Source organism: Mchenga conophoros, linkage group LG20, assembly GCF_057382185.1.
Source record: "Mchenga conophoros isolate Kocher_MC1m ecotype Shallow Benthic linkage group LG20, M_conophoros_male_GT1.1, whole genome shotgun sequence".
In the NCBI taxonomy this organism is placed as follows: domain Eukaryota; kingdom Metazoa; phylum Chordata; class Actinopteri; order Cichliformes; family Cichlidae; genus Mchenga; species Mchenga conophoros.
In genome coordinates, this window is record NC_140545.1 from 282,229 (window position 1) to 302,509 (window position 20,281).

General features: G+C 45.2%; 1 protein-coding gene across 6 annotated transcripts in view; it reads right to left on the reverse strand.

Annotated features, from left to right (window-relative positions):
- The window catches only part of kcnd3 (potassium voltage-gated channel, Shal-related subfamily, member 3), a 122,451-nt gene that overhangs the window by 6,303 nt on the left and 95,867 nt on the right, over positions 1 to 20,281 (reverse strand). For 4 of the 6 annotated variants that reach the window (XM_085260675.1, XM_085260672.1, XM_085260674.1 and 1 more), the window contains exons 5-8: positions 5,066 to 5,167; positions 1,965 to 1,997; positions 1,762 to 1,854; positions 596 to 855 (exon numbers count right to left, since the gene is read on the reverse strand). In XM_085260675.1, coding sequence (XP_085116801.1) covers positions 596 to 855; positions 1,762 to 1,854; positions 1,965 to 1,997; positions 5,066 to 5,167 — 488 coding nt within the window. The remainder of the gene's footprint in view (positions 1 to 595; positions 856 to 1,761; positions 1,855 to 1,964; positions 1,998 to 5,065; positions 5,168 to 20,281) is intronic. The other 2 variants (XM_085260677.1, XM_085260676.1) reach the window with 1 other exon arrangement.

Sequence of the window (20,281 nt, forward strand, 5' to 3'; positions counted from 1 at the left end):
TCCTTTTTGTGAAGATTAGTGCCGAGGACAGAGTGAGAAATCCTCCTCTCTCCTCTTCGATGGCAACTTTCAGTGGGGTGATAGCTTAGAGCCCTTTCAAAGTTAACAAAATCTATAAAAATGGAACCAGTAAATGGTGTTATTTGGTTATAATTCCCCAAAGTAAAAAGAAAAATCCTCAAACTAAAGCCAAACTATAACAAGACAGAAGGACAAAAAGTCAAACTAATTAAAATAGTTAAAAACATCATAAAAAAACGACCAAAAAACAAAACAAAAGGCTGCACACAGAACAGCCCAACAAAGGCAATATAACCACTTTGACCAAACAAACACCAGAAGTACTGAAAATCAACTTCCAGCCTTGCGTGTCTATACAACACCTTGTCAGAGCACAGGAGAAGCTATTTCAAGAGGATACTTATAATACTCTGTTTTCTGTGTAACAGGCAAATACTGCAAAACACTCAAGTTGCTCTCTTAGCCGGGGGAAAATGAGCACATCTCAAAAGACGTCTTAATCTCAAGAGTTTCACTTGAGCGGTCCAAGTGTATGAGATGGAACTGCTTTGGCTTTTTGTTACCCTGATCTCACCTGGTGCTGAGAGGCTGGATGTGGATGGTGCTGAGCTCCTGCAAGCCTTGTGGGTGCGTGTGAGTGTGCGTCAAAGGCTGCATGTGTGCTGGGGCACTGGCGTTCGGTAAAGGGGTGTGGTGCTTCTTGGTTCGCCGGGTGCAGCACGTCCCCGTCACACCGTCTTGACTGGAAAGGGAGGGGCTTCGGGACGGGTAATTCTGCAGCCCGCCTTCCAGGTAGCTCTGCTGGTAATACTGCTCGTCCACAAACTCGTGGTTCTACAAAGACACAAGACAGGGAGGGAGACGGCGAGACAGGGTGTCATAAAAAAATCACGTGAAATTTACAGCATTTATATCTATGTACATGGCTTCATATATCCTGACATTTTCTGCTTTGTTGCCTAGATCAATAACTCAGAAAGTGTGATTATTTTTTATGTGAGTGTCCATGCTGTGTGTGTGTGCCAAGTATTACTCATGTCATGGGGACATAAATCTGATATGACCACATATAACCATAAAAAAACAGATCCCTGTAACATAAATCGTTATATCTTAAGTTTAGGCTTAGGTTAGGGTCAGAGTAGCAGTAAGGGTAAGACGAATGGCAGGTTTGGTTAAAATTCTCCAGGAAATTAATATAAGCCAATGTCCTCTGAAGGCCCATTACAGCCTCACAGGCTAGCTCTGAATCATTTTTCCATCATCATATGAACAATGTATACTACTTTCACATGAAAGGGGTCACTCGGAGGCTGTGAACATACAGACCTATCAGCGGGCTGCAGTTCGCATCTGAGCAAAACACAGGTGAACACATCTACACTGGACTTAAGCGAGTGCAGACAAATGCCTTTAAATAGTGACAGCTTGTGTGCGAGTCATGCTTGTGAAACAGAGAGCGCATCTATACGGACATACAGGCATGTCGAGGGTGTATCGTAAGTGCAACACAAAGCACTGGATATCACGCTTTGGTTAGCAGTACTTGGACATAAAAATACTGTCGATCTACACATTACGCCAAGCTGTCAGTTTTTTTCACCTAATGAACCCCAGATACAAAGAAATCTATAGATGACGACACAATTTCGAGTTGTATACAGACAGAGCCTCCTCAGCTCTGTGAAACAGGAACTAAGATATTATTATGACAAAGAGCTCGAGTATGAGAACACTCACTGTGGTTTTCTCCAAGCAGTGCAGCAGGTGGTGATGCTGGCTCTCTAAAAGAGAGGTAGACTTGCTTAAGCGTTTCTCATCCTCAGTGGAACCCTGAAACACACACACACACACAAATACAAAAATAAATGTTATGCTATGCTTCTTTGCAGAGAGACAATAATCAGCTGTGGGAGGTGTACGACCAACGGCTGCCTCAGTACCTGATCCGAAAGGTTCATCTTGTATGGAAGTTGCTTGAGAAGAAGACAAAGGGAGAACACACACAGAGTTTACTAGTGTTTATAGTTCAGTACTCAGAACAGGCTGCTGTCAGGGTTCCAGTCATGCCAATCAGTGGAACATTACTATTCAGACCCAGAGAGGCATTTCTTTTAACATCAGCTGAGCCGGCGCATTGATCTGTGCTGGAATGGAGATGCAACTCGATGCTAATAGATATACAGTATATACAACTGATATAAAAATTTCCATTGTGACATTTCCCCTCCTGTGGTGCTGTTACGAAGCCTTGCAACAGGCGACTCATAATGACTTGTTTTTCATATCCCCCATTTCTGTGTCTGTGTTTACTTGTCTGCGAGTAGGTGCTATTTCTAGTGCTGCAGTTTGGAGGTGAGTCAGAGAATAAGCGGTCTTTCGAGTCTCGGGGAAACTCGCAGATCTCTTAACAAAGTAAAGAGAGCAAGATAAGCAGTTCATTTGCTTATGTGTTCTTTAGTTACAGTGAGAATAAATGTTCAAATGTTCTGTTTGTTTTCTTCATGTACAACTTTTTCTAAGGTAGCATTTGGAGTTTTTCTGTCTATATAAGGATTTTGAATTCTATTTATCCATGCTGTATGAAGAGCCACTACCCAGAAAATACAGATTTATTTATTTTATTGGCAAAACTATTCTGCATAATAGCCTCAGCTTGCGCCTGGGAAGACGTTCTCTTCAGTATGTTGCCGAATGCTCTGATTGCACTTGTCAGAATTACGGCGGTGTTTCGCATGCAGACTTTCAATACGTTGCATCAGTTTTCTTCCTAGCAGAATCTGTAATTCAGCTGTTTATAAAAAAACAAAGCCCCAAAAAAAGCATTGCCCTGATCCTGCATGCTCCACAGCACCGCCGAGAGGCAAGTGAAACGCCATGTTTGGAAGATTTGTAGTAGCAATTTTCTGTTTGTTAAGTGGCTGGCTGGCGGTGTAAGCAGAGGTTTCTGTGCTGAGAGGGTACTTTCTTGCGCTGATGACACCGCGCACCTGTGCTCGCGCTGCTTATCTGTACCTAACACAGCAGTAAAACACAGGTGTTTAGGTCGAGCTATTTCTGCCCTTCTCTATACATGCGACTCAAAGCCGATATCAGCAGTCTGTCTGGAGGCGGCTATGGCTCACCACCCAGGTGGCCACCATACTGTAGAGTGGAAACAGCTTGACCCGCTGGGTGACAAAACACAATGTTTTGCTGGGCATGGTACTGTATGTACTGTTGGTAAATAGCCTCAGTACAATTAAACCCATGTTTGACAGCAATTACAATTATTGAGCTGGTACAGATCTTTAGCTTTGCTGACTTTAGGCATAAGCAGTCTATTAGCACTTTAATTGGTGCCATTTCAAAATCCATTCTGGCATGTGAGATGATACAAGAAAATATTTAAAACCTAATGAAAGCTTCATTTATCTGTTTTCTCGCAGTGTTATTTAACAGAGAAGTCAATTACTTTTTTCAATTACTTATTTTTCCCTCTGGCGATTGGTTTAGTAGTAAGGTGGTAAGAAAACCCCCCCAAACAATAATCTTCTTAACTCATTATTTTTTCTTTTTTTTGTAAATTTTGAAACTGGACAGGACAGTCTAATGAGGCAGGAAAATGTTACAGGCAATCAAGTCATAAAAAATATCAAAATATCGTCTCAGAGCTCTGGTTTCTGTTAACACTGTTTAAGAAAAGTGTTAGGAAACCTTCAGTAAAGCAGATTTATCCATCAGTGTTAAATGTGCAGGCAAGCTGTATTCAGGGCCATATGTACTCATGTACAGTGCTGCTAAAAGCTATTTGCCCACTTACTGGTTCCTTATTTATATTTATTACACTTCCATGTTTCAGACTGTCAAACAAACGATGCTATTAGAGAAAGGTAACGCGAGTAAATACAAAATGCAGTTTTTAAAGGATGTTTTCGTTTGTTATTGGAAACTTGAACTTACCTGGCCCTGTGTGAAAAAGCAATTGCCACTTCTTGTTAAATCATGAATTAACTGTGATTAACCACAATTTTTGGAAAGCTTCAATTTCACTAACCACAGCCAGGCTTGATGTCATGGTTCTCCAGATCTGGAGAGGTCGTGGTGTGTGTGTTTTTTGTCATCGCCTCTCCCACCAGGGCGGAACTGGACCTTGATTCCCCGCCTCTGAACACTGGTGAACTTTCCCAGGAGTGGTCTACCAAAATTATTCCCAGAGCACATTAATGGTTCATCCAGGAGGACACAAAGAACCCACAAGAGCATATAAAGAACTGAGTTCATGATCCAACACTAAGAAAGAGACAATAACAACCAGCTATTGGGTTTAGGAGGCAAATACAGATGACTTTTTTCCTTGCATTTTATATTTACTGGTGTTATCTTTGTCTAATATTAAAATTTATTTGATGATCTGAAACACAACCAAGTGGGACAAATATGCAAAAAGATAAGGAATCAGGAGGGGGGGTGCAAATCCTTCTTCACAGCACTGTGCAAGAGTGACATGCATGACTGCAGATAGCATCGCAGTCACCCCTCTTCTATTCAGGCATGAATGTAAATTAGTTGCGTTATTTCTGCTACAGCTTGTGCACTGCTGGTACCATCCCGGTTTCCACCATTGCCACTGAAGAGAGACAAAGCAACAGAGACACAGAAAGTGAGCGAGCGGGTGGAAGAAGCACTTGTTTTTGTTCTGTGTCAGCCTCGGGCCACTGTAGTGCTTATGAACCGCAACATTTTTGTGAGGCATGGAACATCCTTGAGTTGTGTTTACTTTTCCTGCTGCATTGCCCGAAGCTTGTTCCTCAGCTGGGCAGCTGGGCTCAGAGATGCTCGCATTAGAAGTGCCGCTTATAGAATGAGACCACAGATAGCTGCTCTGATGGGATGCTGGCGTAATTAAAAAACAGACAAGGAGGGCTTGTATCTCATGACTTAGTTACCGCAGAGGTCAGGCTTTTTGTCTTGTCAGTTAAAAACACAACACAACACAACAAATGCAAGCGTGTCAGACCACAATGCAACAGCGAGGTGTCTGTGCTTTAAAGGCGAGTCTTACCGTGAGCTCTAGAGCTTCATTAAAGAGACCATTACGCTTGCTGTGGAGGAAGGCATTGGAGCTTCCTGTCTTGGATATTCGTATCCTGGCCAAACGGGCTTTCTACAAAAACAGAGAGAGAAAGAAGAGTAACCAGATGTTGGCGAGTGTCTATACCATAACAAGTCTCTGAATGGCATCATCCTGTCACCCATCGCGGTTGAGCTTCAACACTTTTGCATGCTTGATATTTTAGTTATAGATCAAATCATGCTCTACTAAAACATGCACTCTCATCTCCTGTGATGAATTCACTCTGATCTCCAGTGATACTTATGAATGATTTATAGTGACTACACGATTACACATTCCTTGGATTGAAAGTCAGTTATGGTGGGAGCCTGGAGCGGAGCAGGTAAATCCTGGATGAATTAAGCAGCTAAGTGTCATTCTGTATTTAAAGCGGAGAATTCAATTTATCGGGCTGCTTTTGTGCCGCTGTGTTAGCAGTTTTGCATTAAAAAAAGGCAAACAAACCAAGAAAGTGTCCATTCCCATAGCGCGCCGCATCTTTACTCCTGAGCCACTGTATTAGGTGTCGGCTTAAATGCATCTTCAGTTACCCTACTCATGCATCATAGTTAGCGCAAAGTCCACTGTCTCTTTTTCCACCCAAGTTGTCAAATAACTTGCGTTAGACAGTCAGCTTGAGACAAAAACAACAACAAGAAGAGATGCAATACACGGAGGAGCAGATATACTGTGGTGCTTGCAGGGAGTTCTTGCACAGCTTTGACACAGAGGAGAAATTCTACTCCAACATAATGATTTTTGATGTACTGTGTCTCTGTGTGTGTTTGTGTGCAAACATGTCCAAGTGCACTTCAGCTTGTGTATCCAGGGGTATGAGAAAATATGAGTGTCAGTAAATCTCTCAGTTACCAGAACAACTGCTTTTACTGAACAGTGTAATGTGAGTCACTCACTCTTCTAAGGTCTTCCATTTTCACATAAAAGCCAGGAGTTGGGTTTAAAACTCGGTGTGGCTACAAAGAGCATGCTTTCGGTTGTATTACTTTCCTGCATTTTAAAGCAAAATGATGGATTCATCGAAGAGAAATTCTTCGAAGGATACTGCGAGCTGTTTAAGTGAAGAGCTCGTTTTGTCGGGGCGGGGTGGGGGCTTACGCACCGCTGGGGGATTAATCAAGTATGTGGATGTATGTTTGCTTATCGCTGTGCGCTTATGCATGCACGTCTCGTCTTCATAGGTGAATTTCCATACATATACATGCAAACCTTATACTGTGGAGCAGCAGCAGGAATACCTGGCTCGGTAAGAGGATGCTAATGAATGGTAATTTAAGCTCATCCCCAGACTTTAGTTTCATTTAAAACACAGTAATGTATTTTTGACCTGCAGAAAGCTCATGCTGTGATTTGGCAATCTAAAACGAGGCAAGGGTAATAAACATGTGGGAGTGCACGTGAACACACACACGCAAAGCAACCAACCTGCACTTTGGCATCTATAGCACAACTCCTTTTAAACGGTTTATTTTCTCCTGTTCTCCTTCATGATTATCTTCCTCTCGCTTTCTCTCTGTCATCCTTCTTCCGGCTCTCCTTGACAAGTTTTCCTCACTCTCTTTGTGCCCTCTCTGTACATTTGTTCTGGCACAGCATTCCCACGGGCCTTTAGAATAACCCTTCTTTATGTTCAGGTATTGTACTTTGCCAGTGGTATCGTCTCTCTAGGGTGACCATGCAAACCGAAGGCCTGATATTGTGGCAGTGGTTGCCAGGCGCTGCAGGGCTAATAGAGGGGATGTTGAGAGCTTGTCCAGCTAGATTGAATCTGCTTTTTCAGGCCCCTGATAGATTCCCAGGGCCTCTGGGACCTGGGCACTTGTGTCTAGGCTCATCTGTGCTTTCAGGTAGAGTCAGGGCACAACAGATTGAGACTGAATTGCTGTTGAAGCACCACTGAGAACACAGAGTGCAAAAAAGGCAATGGATAGAGTGTCCTCGTTAACACCAGCATATTGCAACGTCGAGTATTAAATAGCCAAAGGTATCAGCTTTGCACAGAAACATAGACATTCACACCATAAATACACTACAATGTTTAGTGAAATGAACGAGAATAAACTCCGTTTTTAAACATGAATTTCGCTGACAGTGAAAATACTTTGGAACACAGGGTCACACAAACAACAGCTTTCAATGCAAAACATGACTGTCTGCTGTTACAATTGAATGACAGGTCCCTGATTACCATTATAACATGCACCATTGGTAAATAAATAATGGTCTCAGGAGGGTCTGAACTCATGCAGTCTGTCTCATGAAGAGATTACTGGAATTTTAGAGCCCTTGTTTGAAGAATTATCCATGAACCTGCAGGAAGCGTTAGAAGTTTAGCTCTGTGGCCTAAGATGCTAATTCCAAGACACGACTCTGCCTATTTCTAATGGCTGCATGGTTCCTGAAATTTCTTTTTATTTTCTTCATTGTTAGCTGGAGGGCCATGTCAATGTCTGTAGGAGTGACCAGCCTAGTGACACAGTTTGCAAGCCACAGAGGGACAATTGTTAGCGTTGGTAGTAAAAGCAAGGACCAAACTCTGTCTAAACAGATGCAGATACACATACATGGTGGTTAATGTGCAGTAACTGACATGCTACCTAGTCCCGAACCTGCAAAATGACCCTAGAAGGAAAATCTTTCTAGGTGCATGTTTGTTTAGGAAGCTACGGTACAGGTTGTGTGTTATTGTCTGTCAGTCACGCAGGCCTTAGCAGGAAAACTAAGGCTTTTATTCAACAACCGTAGCTATTGTAGTTTCTAGCAGGTTGCTATATAACCATCTATATACGAGAAACCCTTTTGCTCTATGCAAATATGGTTTAAGACCAAACAATTTGATTCGACTGTATGGAAACAGGTTATCCATCTTTGCAGATAGTAAATATGTAGCACTCAGAGGGATTAATGCACAGACAGTGGGTGCTGTTGTGAAACCAAAAAAGTATAAGCTATAAACTTCTCATGCGATTTACAGAGCAGATACGGTCGCTGTAGTAGACAAAATGCAATTTAATTCCACTTTAACTTTAAATGCATCAACCCAGGGGAAAACAGTAGCTTTCAGAAATCCAACATATTTTAACACTTGCCAGAATACTGATGTTCAATACTGCTGACTGAAAGAGTCCAGATGTTTCCACACACCCAGAGGCCAATAAACTGATCCAAGCATCCTTTTTTACTCTTTGTTTTCCTCCTTTCTGCCACGTTGCCCTAATTTAGGATCAATCACACTTTAAAGATTATAGTTATAGGATGCAAGCCAGCAAAACACTCCATTTTACACAATTTGTTGCCAGCTGACGGATCTAACCTGGCATATCCTCAAATGATTAAAAAACGCTGCATATCCACTCAGGGCCCGTGAAATGCTCCACTGAGCAGTGCCAGTGCGTTTTTTCAGAAGTTCATCTTTTACTTGAATGTGAAAGTTAAAAAATTCATGGCACCTTGTGAGTTACAGCCTTGCTAGACTGCCTGTATAGTAACTGGCTAAGTGAAAAGTGGAGCAATCGAGCTATGAGACCAGATTAGGTTCTGCCTCAGGCCAGCCTTGGAACCATGCAAGTGAAAAAGGAGACCATCTGATGAGGAAGCACACACGCGTATATATATATATATATATATACATATATATATATATATATATATATATATATATATATATATATATATATATATATATATGTATATATATATATATATATATATATATATATATATATATATATATATATATATATATATATAACTGTGTAAGACTCTTATTCTGTTTTGCAGCTGCCACTCATCTGAAGAGTTGCCTTTACACATGCTGACATTCCTGCCACAAGGAAAGAAGTCCTTTACTTCCTCTGAGGTATGTTGCTGTATGATAACACATACACAAAGAGGAAAAGCGACAGAGACAAACACAGCAAGAGAGCCAGAGAGCAAATACATGTGAAATTTAGAAGAAAAAAACCCTGACTGTTAGAAAATCCATTAGGGACTCGGCAGAGACAGGACACTCCGGACAATTGGGAGATTGATTCCAAGGAAATCAAGGCCTGTGATAACTCTACCCAGATATCTGTAGCAAAGACAGCTTAACCCCAGACTAACACTACTCAGAGGCAAAATACCTTTGCTAAGCCCGGATTACCGCCTCTTTATAAAGAAAGGTATGGCTCCACTGTACAGGCTGCTGTGATGCTGATGTTTTCTTTTTTTTTTTATTAAGGACATAATTCACAACAGCACTCTTGACCTCCTCGGTGAAGTCTCCCATCAGCATTGGTCTGTCTTCTTGCAACGTGCAGACGACTTTATTGATTGTCTAGAAGGGCAAAACACTCTCAGCCAGAAGTCATCTCCACCTTTTGACTTCAACCTTCTGAGTGCGTGCTAAAAACAATAGTGAGATGATTTAGACTACAGGGAGTGGGAGCCAGCAGGAGGGAGTGAGTGGGACGGTTTGTTTTGTTTCTGCCATGTTAGCCTGAAGCCAGTTTAATACTCATAAACTGCAACGTAGCAATTTTAATACCCACTAAGTTTGAAGACAGCTGGTTCAACTTGAACTACTTTGCAGCCAAAGTGATAAAACACAGAAAAAAACCTGAAATGTCACAGAAACAGGGATCATACTGGAGAAATAAACATTGGGAATCTCATTTACATATGAATAATGGATAATAATAATGGATTGGATTTATATAGCGCTTTTCAAGGCACCCAAAGCGCTTTACAATGCCACTATTCATTCACTCTCACATTCACACACTGGTGGAGGCAGCTACAGGTGTAGCCACAGCTGCCCTGGGGCAGACTGACAGAAGCTGCCATATCGCACCATCGACCCCTCTGGCCAACACCAGTAGGCGGTAGGTGAAGTGTCTTGCCCAAGGACACAACGACCAGGACAGAGAGCGAAAACAATTGTTAATGCCACTAATCCTCATAAACTGCTTGAAATAATCACACAAGGCTTCATTCTACTGAGTTTCTACACATTTAATTTGGTCTTTTGAGTATAGTAGCTTTGCAGTAGCTTTTACAGTAACTCGTAGTATGTAGGTATAAAATGGCTTCAAGTACATTTGACAGGAAGTAGGGAGATTATTCACAGAGCCACAGGGGAATCTAGGAGAATACCAAGGGTACATTTAAAAGTTAAGCTAGTTTAATTCCTTTGTCCTTTTTCCATTCTGTGTCACTTGGCCTTTGTGTTTCTTCATTTAAACCTTCCCCTCCTCCAGGCATGTTATATCTGAAATTGTAATTTGTCCTACCTAAGGATACTAATACCTTCATGCAAATGATCACAGAGAAGAACTAATGCAAACGCTGTAGACCAGACTCTGTTTTTTGATCCCGTTAGGAGGCGACTGAAAACTGATGCAGGACAGAAACGGTGACACTGGAGACTAGAGGGAGGCAGAATAGACAAGCTAATGTCTGTGTCTCAGCTGTGTGCTTCCTGTGCCACATACAGCAACTAGTGGCATCCTCATGCATCTTTGCTTTGTGCGGTAAGATAGATCAGGGGCTGTCTCTCTGCCACCACCCAGATGGATGGCTAATTGTAATGGGAGCCCAGAACAGCTAACAATTAGACTCGAATGAAGATGGATGCGAACAGGGGGGTATGACAAGAGCAAAAAAGCACCTAGATGTGGTGGTGGTGGTGGGGGCGAAGGCAGAGAAAGATACGAAGAGGACAGCAGATGCTGGAAAACGCACTTCCTCTCCTTAATAATTCCTCCTCCTCCCTGTCCCCCCATCTGCTCTCTCTTTGTCGTGTAAGTACTGCAAAAGCTAATCTCAAATGGCTATCCTATTTTACTCTCAGTTAAACACAGCCTTATTCTAAGAAATGATCTGAGGAAGAACAGATTTTCTGTGAAACATAACCATTTGCTGATAATAAATGTGGAGGAAATGACATTTTGCTATAGTAAATGACCAGTAACACTTGCTAAATGGTTGGTTAAATGACAGAGAAGGTCATATGTCATTTGCAGTTAAGAACACTACATATTACATAGATGGCAGTAACGGGCTGTTAAAGGATATAGCATGCATAAGTAATTAATGGCTCTAGTTGGACATTAGAAATCAGACTTGTGAAAAGCAGTGACAGAGTCGTCTATACAATGAGAACTATTCATCATCTGCTGAGGATAACATCTTTATTAAGTGACAGATGGCTCGATGGCAATCTAATGTGCAGGAAACATGTCAGTAGCAGTTCTTAAAAAGGTCAGTAAAATCCCGAGTTGCTACAGCTAATCACCAGGTTGCCAACAATGCTGCCATCGGGTGTATCATCTCTTATCATTTAAGCGTTTAACCTAAACTGGAAACACCTTTCCTTCACTTATGATCTAGCTAGTCATGTATACAGTTACAGAGATTGATGCTCATATTAAACAGGTCAAAGTTTCAAATAATTAGGTCAGTGTATATACGTGTACATACCTTTTGAGAGCAGGCTAAAAACAAAAGCTCATTCCTTGGACTACTCTACATTCCTAGTTTCCCTGTGAGGGGCAGTAAGTCAAAAGACAGTCAGCTGAAATGGACTTACTGCGAGACAAGCTAAAAAGGCTAGTTTCAGGCTGAACCAAGTTCCAGTATAAAACAAATAAAGATGATTTTAAAATTTTAATCATGGTGTTTGTAGCAAAGTTACCCTCGTAAAGAGCTTTATTCTACATGTCTCAGTCACACATTCATACAAGCACACCTAACTTAGATTAACACACATTCATACTCTGATGCTGCAACGAAGCATCAACTTGGGGTTAGTATGTTGCCCAGGAGACTTTGGCATGCGGACTGGAGCAGCCAGGGATTGAACGACCAGCCTCCCAATTAGTAGATGACCTGCTGTAGCTCCTAAGCTACAGGCATGCTGATAGAGTGCGAGAACAATTATATTCAGCTGGAAGTGAGTACAGTACATTGATATTAAAACACAGCCAGTGTTGGGAAGGTTACTTTTAAAATGTATTCCATTACAGAATACATGCCCCAAAATGTATTCTGTAACGTATTCCATTACGTTACTCAATGACAGTAATGTATTCTCAATACTTTGGATTATTTAATATATTATCATGCTTTTTACAACAACATGAATGTACTATTGCTGTGTGATTTATTACTATTACTGAAGGTCCGCGACTCCGAACTGTAGTAAAGGGACCTCTGACTAATACGGCGGGGTCCCTGTCGGCTCGTAGCCGAAAAATAGCTTTACTTTGTTGTGTGGGTCAACTTTGCTAGCAGAGACAGAGAGAGGCGTTGAAAGGCTGCTCCAACGGAACTTATTGTTTTCGGAGGGAAACAGGAACACGGTGTACAGTCGAGTCTTAATAGCTGACTTACAGCTGGGCTCGTCAGGCACTCTTCTTGGCTGCAGTGGTTATTATTATATTTACATGCTTCCAGCTCCCGTTTTTCCTCGATGACAACTCGTACCTTTCCACTCCCCTTTTTCTCCCTCCTCGCGCTCCCAGACCCATAACGTGTATGGCAGTCCATTCTCCCTGCAACACGGACTACACTGCCCATGATGCTACATTCTTTAGTGCGATGTGTTCACTGCTACAGATACACATGTGGTAAATGCAGACTACAGATACCATGGCAGTGCCAGGATTGTGAGTGATTGCTGAAAATGTTGAAATGTACTCACTCACTTTTTATTATTATTTGTAAATATGTGTACAAATGGTTGGTTTTTTGTACTGTTTTTCAATAAATCTCAGCAACAAAGGAAATACACCCATGTGTGTTGATTTCTCCCTAAGATGGCAAACTGAAACACTCCAAGTTTCCTTGTGGCTCAGGAAACTAACCACTCCAAGTTGGCGACTTTTGGAGATTTATTTCCCTGGATGATTGAGAATGCATCAAGACGAACACAAAAGGAAGTTCACAGCTTTTAGCAGCCCCCCTCATTCACACACCCCCACTCCCCTCCAGAATTCTCAGGTAACAACCTAATTTACATATGAATGACTAGCTTCCACTTGGCTGAAGCTAAACCCTAGCTAAACACCTACCAGCCATTTGGCTGGAAGGCGGGTTTTAAAGGTAGAAAAGCCAAATGGCTGCTCTCTGGGACTCTATTTACAAGGCAGGCAGGAAAGGCGGCCTTATTTAAACACTATCTGGGAACGTGAAATCATCTCAACAACATCTCCCACTAAAGCTTGCACAATATGTAATTCAGGAGATACTCCATTGATTTTGAGAACAAAAGCTTAAATGCTGAGCAACACTTAATCCCATGTGCTAATTAAAGGCAGGGATGGTGCAGACTGCATCTCCTAAATGCTCAAAAAAAATATGCAAATCTATCATCATCTTTGGCACTTAGACCTTGATTTTACCATAGTAATAACTCTCTTGAGGATTAAAGCATCCAGGTGCAATATCATTATGAAAGCACTGATAAGACTTTTTAGTCATGCTGTTATAAAAAGGAGAAAAGCTGTCTATGGGATGTAGGGGTGCTTGAGCAAATCGCTGACCTCACAGCAGGCAAGCCAAAGAGATATCAAGTGCCTGAAGGAGTCATTTAGTACTAGTTAATGAGAACAGCACTGTCATGCTACAGTGGTCTGTTGGTGGGTACTATGGGGGTCTTGTACTGGGTGATGTTCGGGACACTGCACCACAATGCAGCTCAGAGAACAGCTAAGGTCACTCAGATTAACGCCTGACAGGAAATATGGCTTTTGCACCCAGACATGCACGTATATGCATACAGATGTGGATGTGCACATATGCAAACAGACATACACCTTCCTTCCAGCAAGCATCTCATCTTATCATCTCATCATATGCAATAATACTAAATGCAATAATCCTTTCTGTCATCGTTGTATTTTTACTCAGTTGTATATAGTATTTGTATTTGTATTCTATTTTTATCTTATTGTATATTTATTTTATTTTATTCTACTGTATATAGTATTTTATTTTATTCTATTCTGTACAGTTGTGTACTGTATTTATTCTTATTGTATTCTAATTTTTGCCTCATAACTTTTGCACTGTCCACTTCCTGCTGTGACAAAACAAATTTCCCACGTGTGGGACTAATAAAGGTTATCTTGTGGTGGACCACTAGAGGGCTCCACTCACACCCAGTGTAGAGGAAGTGTGTTCCTGTGTTTTGTGGCGCGATATGCGCAGTTGATGTTGGAGACGAATAAAGAAGGAGTGAGAACTGAGAGCTGTGTCGTTGATGCTTACCTCCACATTGGTGACCCCTGACTCGAGCATGCAACGGGCCGTAGATAACGCACACTCCGCTATGGATGCATCAGCGGCCGCCGGACCTCCGCCTCCTGTTGCAGCTACGTTCGCTGTGGCGCTGAAACTGCCGGACTTTTGGCTCCATGACCCCCCGTCATGGTTCGTACACGTGGAGGCTCAGTTCGCCCTTCGCGGCATCTCGGCTGACGACACGAAGTATCACCATGTGGTGGCCTCGCTCGACCCGCTGGCCACCCGTCGCGCGATGGGGCTCCTCCGGGACCCACCCGCCCAAGGGAAATACGCTGCCCTCAAAGAGCTGCTTCTTCGGCGCTATGCCCTCTCCGACGCCGAACGAGCCGAAAAGCTCCTCAACCTGTCAGGCTTGGGTGGCGGTACCGCGCTTGAGCTCATGGAGAACATGCTATCGTTGCTCGGGCCGGATGACGGTGGTTTCCTCTTCGTGCACCTCTTCCTTCGCCAACTACCGGCCGCCGTGAGAGCTGTCCTCGCGAACTCTCCGCTTCTGCCTGCGAAGGATTATCGCTCCCTGGCTGAAGAAGCGGATCGCATTCTCCTGGCTAGCCGCACTTTCGACGTTCACGCCCTGGCTACGGACACGCCGGCGGCACCTTCCACGCCTCCACCTGCCTCCCCCGGAGCATCCGCCCCCTTGCTGACGGCAGGGATTGCTACACGCCGGCACCGCGGAAAGAGCATCTGTTTCTACCATCAGCGTTTTGGCGACAGAGCGCGTCGCTGCCTGCCGCCTTGCGCTTTCACGGCCCAGGGAAACGGACCCGCCAGCGCGCCGTAGCAGCCGCGACCGCTGGCAATACAGAAAGGCTGCTCTTCATAGAGGACTCGCGCTCCGGGAGACGTTTTCTCGTGGACTCCGGCTCCCAGAAGAGCCTCCTTCCCCCTACCGCTACCGACGGACTAGCAGCGAACTGTGGGCCGCAGCTCATTGCAGCTAACGGCTCTCCCATCAAAACGTTTGGGGAAAGGTTGGTGACTGTTTGTTTTCATGGCCGGGATTTCCAGTGGAACTTTGTTGTTGCTGCTAGCTCTGTACCTATTTTGGGTGCTGATTTCCTGTGTGCTCATGGACTACTTGTTGATGTCGCTAACAGACGTTTAATCGATGCTCTCTCGTTTTCTTCGCTACCCTGTTTTACTCGGGCCGCCGAGCCCCTGATTCGGGCTAATGTAGTGACCTCCGGGGATGCTTTTCAGCGTTTGCTTTTAGAGTTTCCATCGCTGTCTGTCCCTAATTTCTCTAGCACGGTAACGAAGCATGGGGTTGAGCATTATATTCCCACGGTCGGGCCCCCGGTGTTCGCGCGCCGCCTCGACCCCGCGAAATTGTCCGTCGCTCGGGAAGAGTTTGCAGCCATGGAGCGCCTTGGCATTGTACAGCGTTCGAACAGTGCATGGGCCTCTCCGCTTCACATGGTGCCCAAATCGGACGGTCGGTGGCGGCCATGCGGAGATTTCCGCCGTTTAAATAATGCCACGGAGAATGACCGTTACCCCATCCCCCACATTCAGGATTTTTCTGCCAATCTCGCCGGAACGTCGATTTTTTCTAAAATTGACTTGGTGCGGGGGTATCACCAGGTTCCCGTGCGCCCCGAAGACGTTCCTAAAACCGCTGTCATTACCCCCTTCGGCTTGTTCGAGTTTTTGCGCATGCCGTTTGGCCTGAAAGGTGCCGCCCAGACCTTTCAGCGGCTGATGGACTCAGTTTTGCGTGGGCTGCCGTTCGTTTTTGTTTATCTGGACGATATATTGGTGGCCAGCTGCTCAGCGAGCCAGCACGAGTCCCATCTGCGCCAGGTTTTCCAGCGTTTGGAAGCGCACGGCCTGATCATCAACCCTTCCAAGTGCCAGTTTGGGTTGCCTGTTCTGGATTTCCTCGGGCACCGCATTTCCGCTGAAGGTGTGGTTCCGTTGCCCGACAGAGTCCAGGCCGTTTCGGCTTTCCCGCATCCCACGTCGGTTAAAGCGTTGCAGGAGTTCTTGGGGATGATAAATTTTTACAACCGCTTTCTCCCCAGAGCTGCCCACCTGCTACAGCCACTCTATGCTGCCTTAAAAGGTAAAACAGCCAAAGATCCGGTTGACTGGCTGCCTGAACGCGTCCGTGCGTTTTCCGCAGCCAAGTCTGCGCTGGCTGACGCCGCCCTGCTGGCCCACCCGCTTCCGTCGGCGGAGATCGCGTTGACCACCGACGCCTCGGACGTGGCAGTGGGCGGAGTGTTGGAACAGCGGGTTTCAGGTCTCTGGCAACCGCTCGCCTTTTTCAGTCGTACGCTCTGGGATGCTGAACGCAAGTACAGTGTTTTTGACAGGGAGTTGCTGGCCCTGCACCTCGCAACACGGCATTTTCGTTTTTTCCTCGAGGGTCGCAACTTTGCTGCATACGTTGACCACAAACCTTTGACGTTTGCGATGTCCAAGGTCTCTGACCCATGGAGCGCACACCAGCAGCGCCAGTTGGCGGCCATTTCTGAGTTTACCACAGACATTCAGCATGTGGCTGGTAAGTCCAATCACGTCGCTGACTGTCTCTCACGTGTGTTGGTTTCTCCGGTGTATGTTGGCATCGACTACGCTGCCATGGCCGCCGAGCAACGTGCTGACCCGGACGTCCTTACCCTTCAGTCAACAAAAACGGGCCTCGTGCTGGAGGACACCCCGGTGTGGGACGGCGGTCCGCGCCTTCTTTGCGACGTTTCCACCGGCCGCCCCCGCCCGGTGGTTCCCCTTTCGTGGCGTCGTCGTGTTTTTGACTCGGTGCATGCCCTCTCTCATCCCGGCGTCCGGGCCTCGGTCAAGCTGGTCAGCGCCAGGTTTGTTTGGCCGGGCCTTCGCAAGACGGTGAAAGAATGGGCGGCGGTTTGTATCCCATGCCAACGCTCGAAAATCCACCGGCACACACAGGCACCCCTCGAGCCTTTCCGTGTCCCGGGTAGGCGTTTCCATCACGTTCATGTGGACCTGGTTGGTCCCTTGCCGCAGTCACAGGGTTTCACGCACCTTTTGACTGTGGTGGACCGCACAACCAGGTGGCCGGAGGCGGTACCCCTGGTGTCCACGACAGCGGCGACGGTGGCCAGGGCATTTTTGTCAACGTGGGTTTCACGTTTCGGCCCCCCTGCTGACATTACCTCGGACAGGGGCCCCCAGTTTGTTTCCGAGCTTTGGTCTGCTATGGCTGACGGCCTGGGAGTCAAGGTCCACCGCACCACAGCATACCACCCGCAAGCTAATGGGATGTGCGAACGGTTTCACCGGTCACTTAAGGCCGCGCTCCGTGCTTCCTTGACAAGTGGCGACTGGGTCGACCGTCTTCCGTGGGTTTTGCTGGGATTGCGTAGCGCGGTTAAAGAAGACCTCGGGGTTTCCCCGGCTGAACTGGTCCTCGGCCAGCCTCTCCGGGTCCCCGGGGAATTCTTACCTGAGAGCCCTCCCCCATGTTTCGATACCTCTTTGTTGCCTTTTCGCCCCCCAAGAAACTCATTTCCTGTTCCTGGTCCTGTGCACCACTGCCTGCCTGACACCTTTGTTCCGAGTTCATTGGACTCTGCTCGTTTCGTTTTCGTCAGGCACGATGCCCATAGGACTCCGCTGCGTCCACCATATGACGGGCCATTCAGGGTTCTTAAACCAGGCAACAAACATTTCGTTTTGGACTTTGGCGGTCGGCAGGAAGTTGTCTCTGTTGACAGACTTAAGCCTGCACATGTTATGCAAGAGGATCAGGTGGTCCCGGCCCAGGCCCCTCGCCGCGGCCGCCCACCTGCCACCGGGCTGATGGATTCTGTTTTTTCCCCCAGGAGCGACCCGAAATCAACGGAGTCCGAGTTGTCTTCAGCTTTTTCTGACCGCCAGTGCCAGCCTCGCTCCCGGGCTGGGTTGCCCTCTGTCAGTTCCCCACCCCCCCAGTTCAGCCGCTCCGGCCGTTTGCTTAAGCCCCGGGTCCTGGACTAGTTCTGCTGGGTGTTCGGGGGGGGGGCATATGTGGTGGACCACTAGAGGGCTCCACTCACACCCAGTGTAGAGGAAGTGTGTTCCTGTGTTTTGTGGCGCGATATGCGCAGTTGATGTTGGAGACGAATAAAGAAGGAGTGAGAACTGAGAGCTGTGTCGTTGATGCTTACCTCCACAATCTTATCTTATCTTATCTGGGTAATAGCTATTTCAGGAAAGAACACAGCGTCGGGACAAACACTGCCTCCAGCTCTACCCTCTGCCTATGCTCCCTCTGCTTCCCCTGCTCACCCTCTGGCCTTCCTCCTCACTGCTCCTCTGCTTTTCTCTTTTCCTCACCTATACATTTCATCCTCTCAAACTGCTTTTCTGGCTAATTTTCTGACTTTTCAGCCATCCTTCCATCTTCTCTTTGTCTCTTTTCATCCTTGCACCTGCGGTCATGTCACCACGGAGGCTTGCTCAGCAGACAAGCTTACAGTTAGTTAAGACTGGGTGGTGGGTAGGGCTGCCACAAACGATTATTTTGATAGTCGACTAGTCACCGATTATTTTTGCGATTAGTCGACTAATCAGATCATCATCCATTGAACGTAAAAGTACAGCTTATTGCACCAGCAGCATCTGCTCTTATATAACTATCATTAGCTTACAGCTTTAAGTGTTTAAGGTCTGTGCTAACTAAAAATAAAGACAAGATGATAGTTAATTGAATTCTAATTAAATGTGCAGATTGTTTCGGTGGAGTTTAATAAACTCAGCCGATTTACTCAGGAACAAATAAAATACTGAAAAAAGCCAAACAATAACATTTTTAAGTTATCTAAGTGACTTGTATATGTTTAACCTGAGTAGGGCGGTGGGTTTGAAAACGATCTGCCGGGAGTCCGGTGCTCTCATGGCCCCCGGCTAGCTATCGAGCTAGTGGGTAACAGACGTCTCCGAAAACGTCGGAGCGCTTTTGAAAATATGCGGTGTCTTGATAAACTGAGCAGATATTTGAGGTTTACACAGCTACATTCTCGCCTGAAAATATGTTAAACGTTTATTTTGTGACCCAGAAAGAATAATAAGAGTAATATTAAAACTAACTAGCTGCCGCCATTGTTGACAACTGCGCTGGGCCGCGCTATGAATTCTGGGACACAGCTTCTTCTTCTTCGGGGTTTAACGGCAGCTGGCATCTTTGTACATGCAGTGCTGCCATCTTCTGTTTCAGTCCGTTATTACACTCTTAAATCCTGCTACTTATTCCTGCTTTTGGGATCTTACAAAGCTTCAAACGACGCGTCGACTATTAAATCAGTCGTCGACGATTTTGATAGTTGACGTAATCGTGACTAGTCGACTAATCGTGGCAGCCCTAGTGGTGGGCAGCCCACAGTTGCAGAACTTTAAACAGATTTAGAGAATGTGTGCTGAGATGGATTGCATTAATCACAGAGAGGGTGAGAAAAAAAGGGGGACAGGGAGGGGTTAGTGGTAATGGATGGAGGCAGGGGAGTAGAGATGAGTGAAAAGGTCTAACAAACAAGTGAAGGGTGTGAGGGAAAAAGCCTTAGTTGGAGAGGTGTGAATGGCAGTGATGAGAGAAAGGAATGGACTCTGAAAATATGTGTCAGTGTGTGCACTGTATGTTTGCCAGCTCCAAATAAACCACTATCTATCTCACGAGAATAGAAATGGTCAGCTTTGCCCGCAGACTATGATTACTGGCCCAGTTTTGTTTGTGAGCCAGCCGATGCTGCTACCCAGTTTCGCTCACAGACACATCACGATTTTATAAAGGTCTAAAGACCGGGCTAGACAGGAACTTTAAACCATCTACCATTAAAATTTCTATAAATCTGTTTTTGAGTGTTTTTTTATTGCTATACTTACAAGGGTGAAATCTCA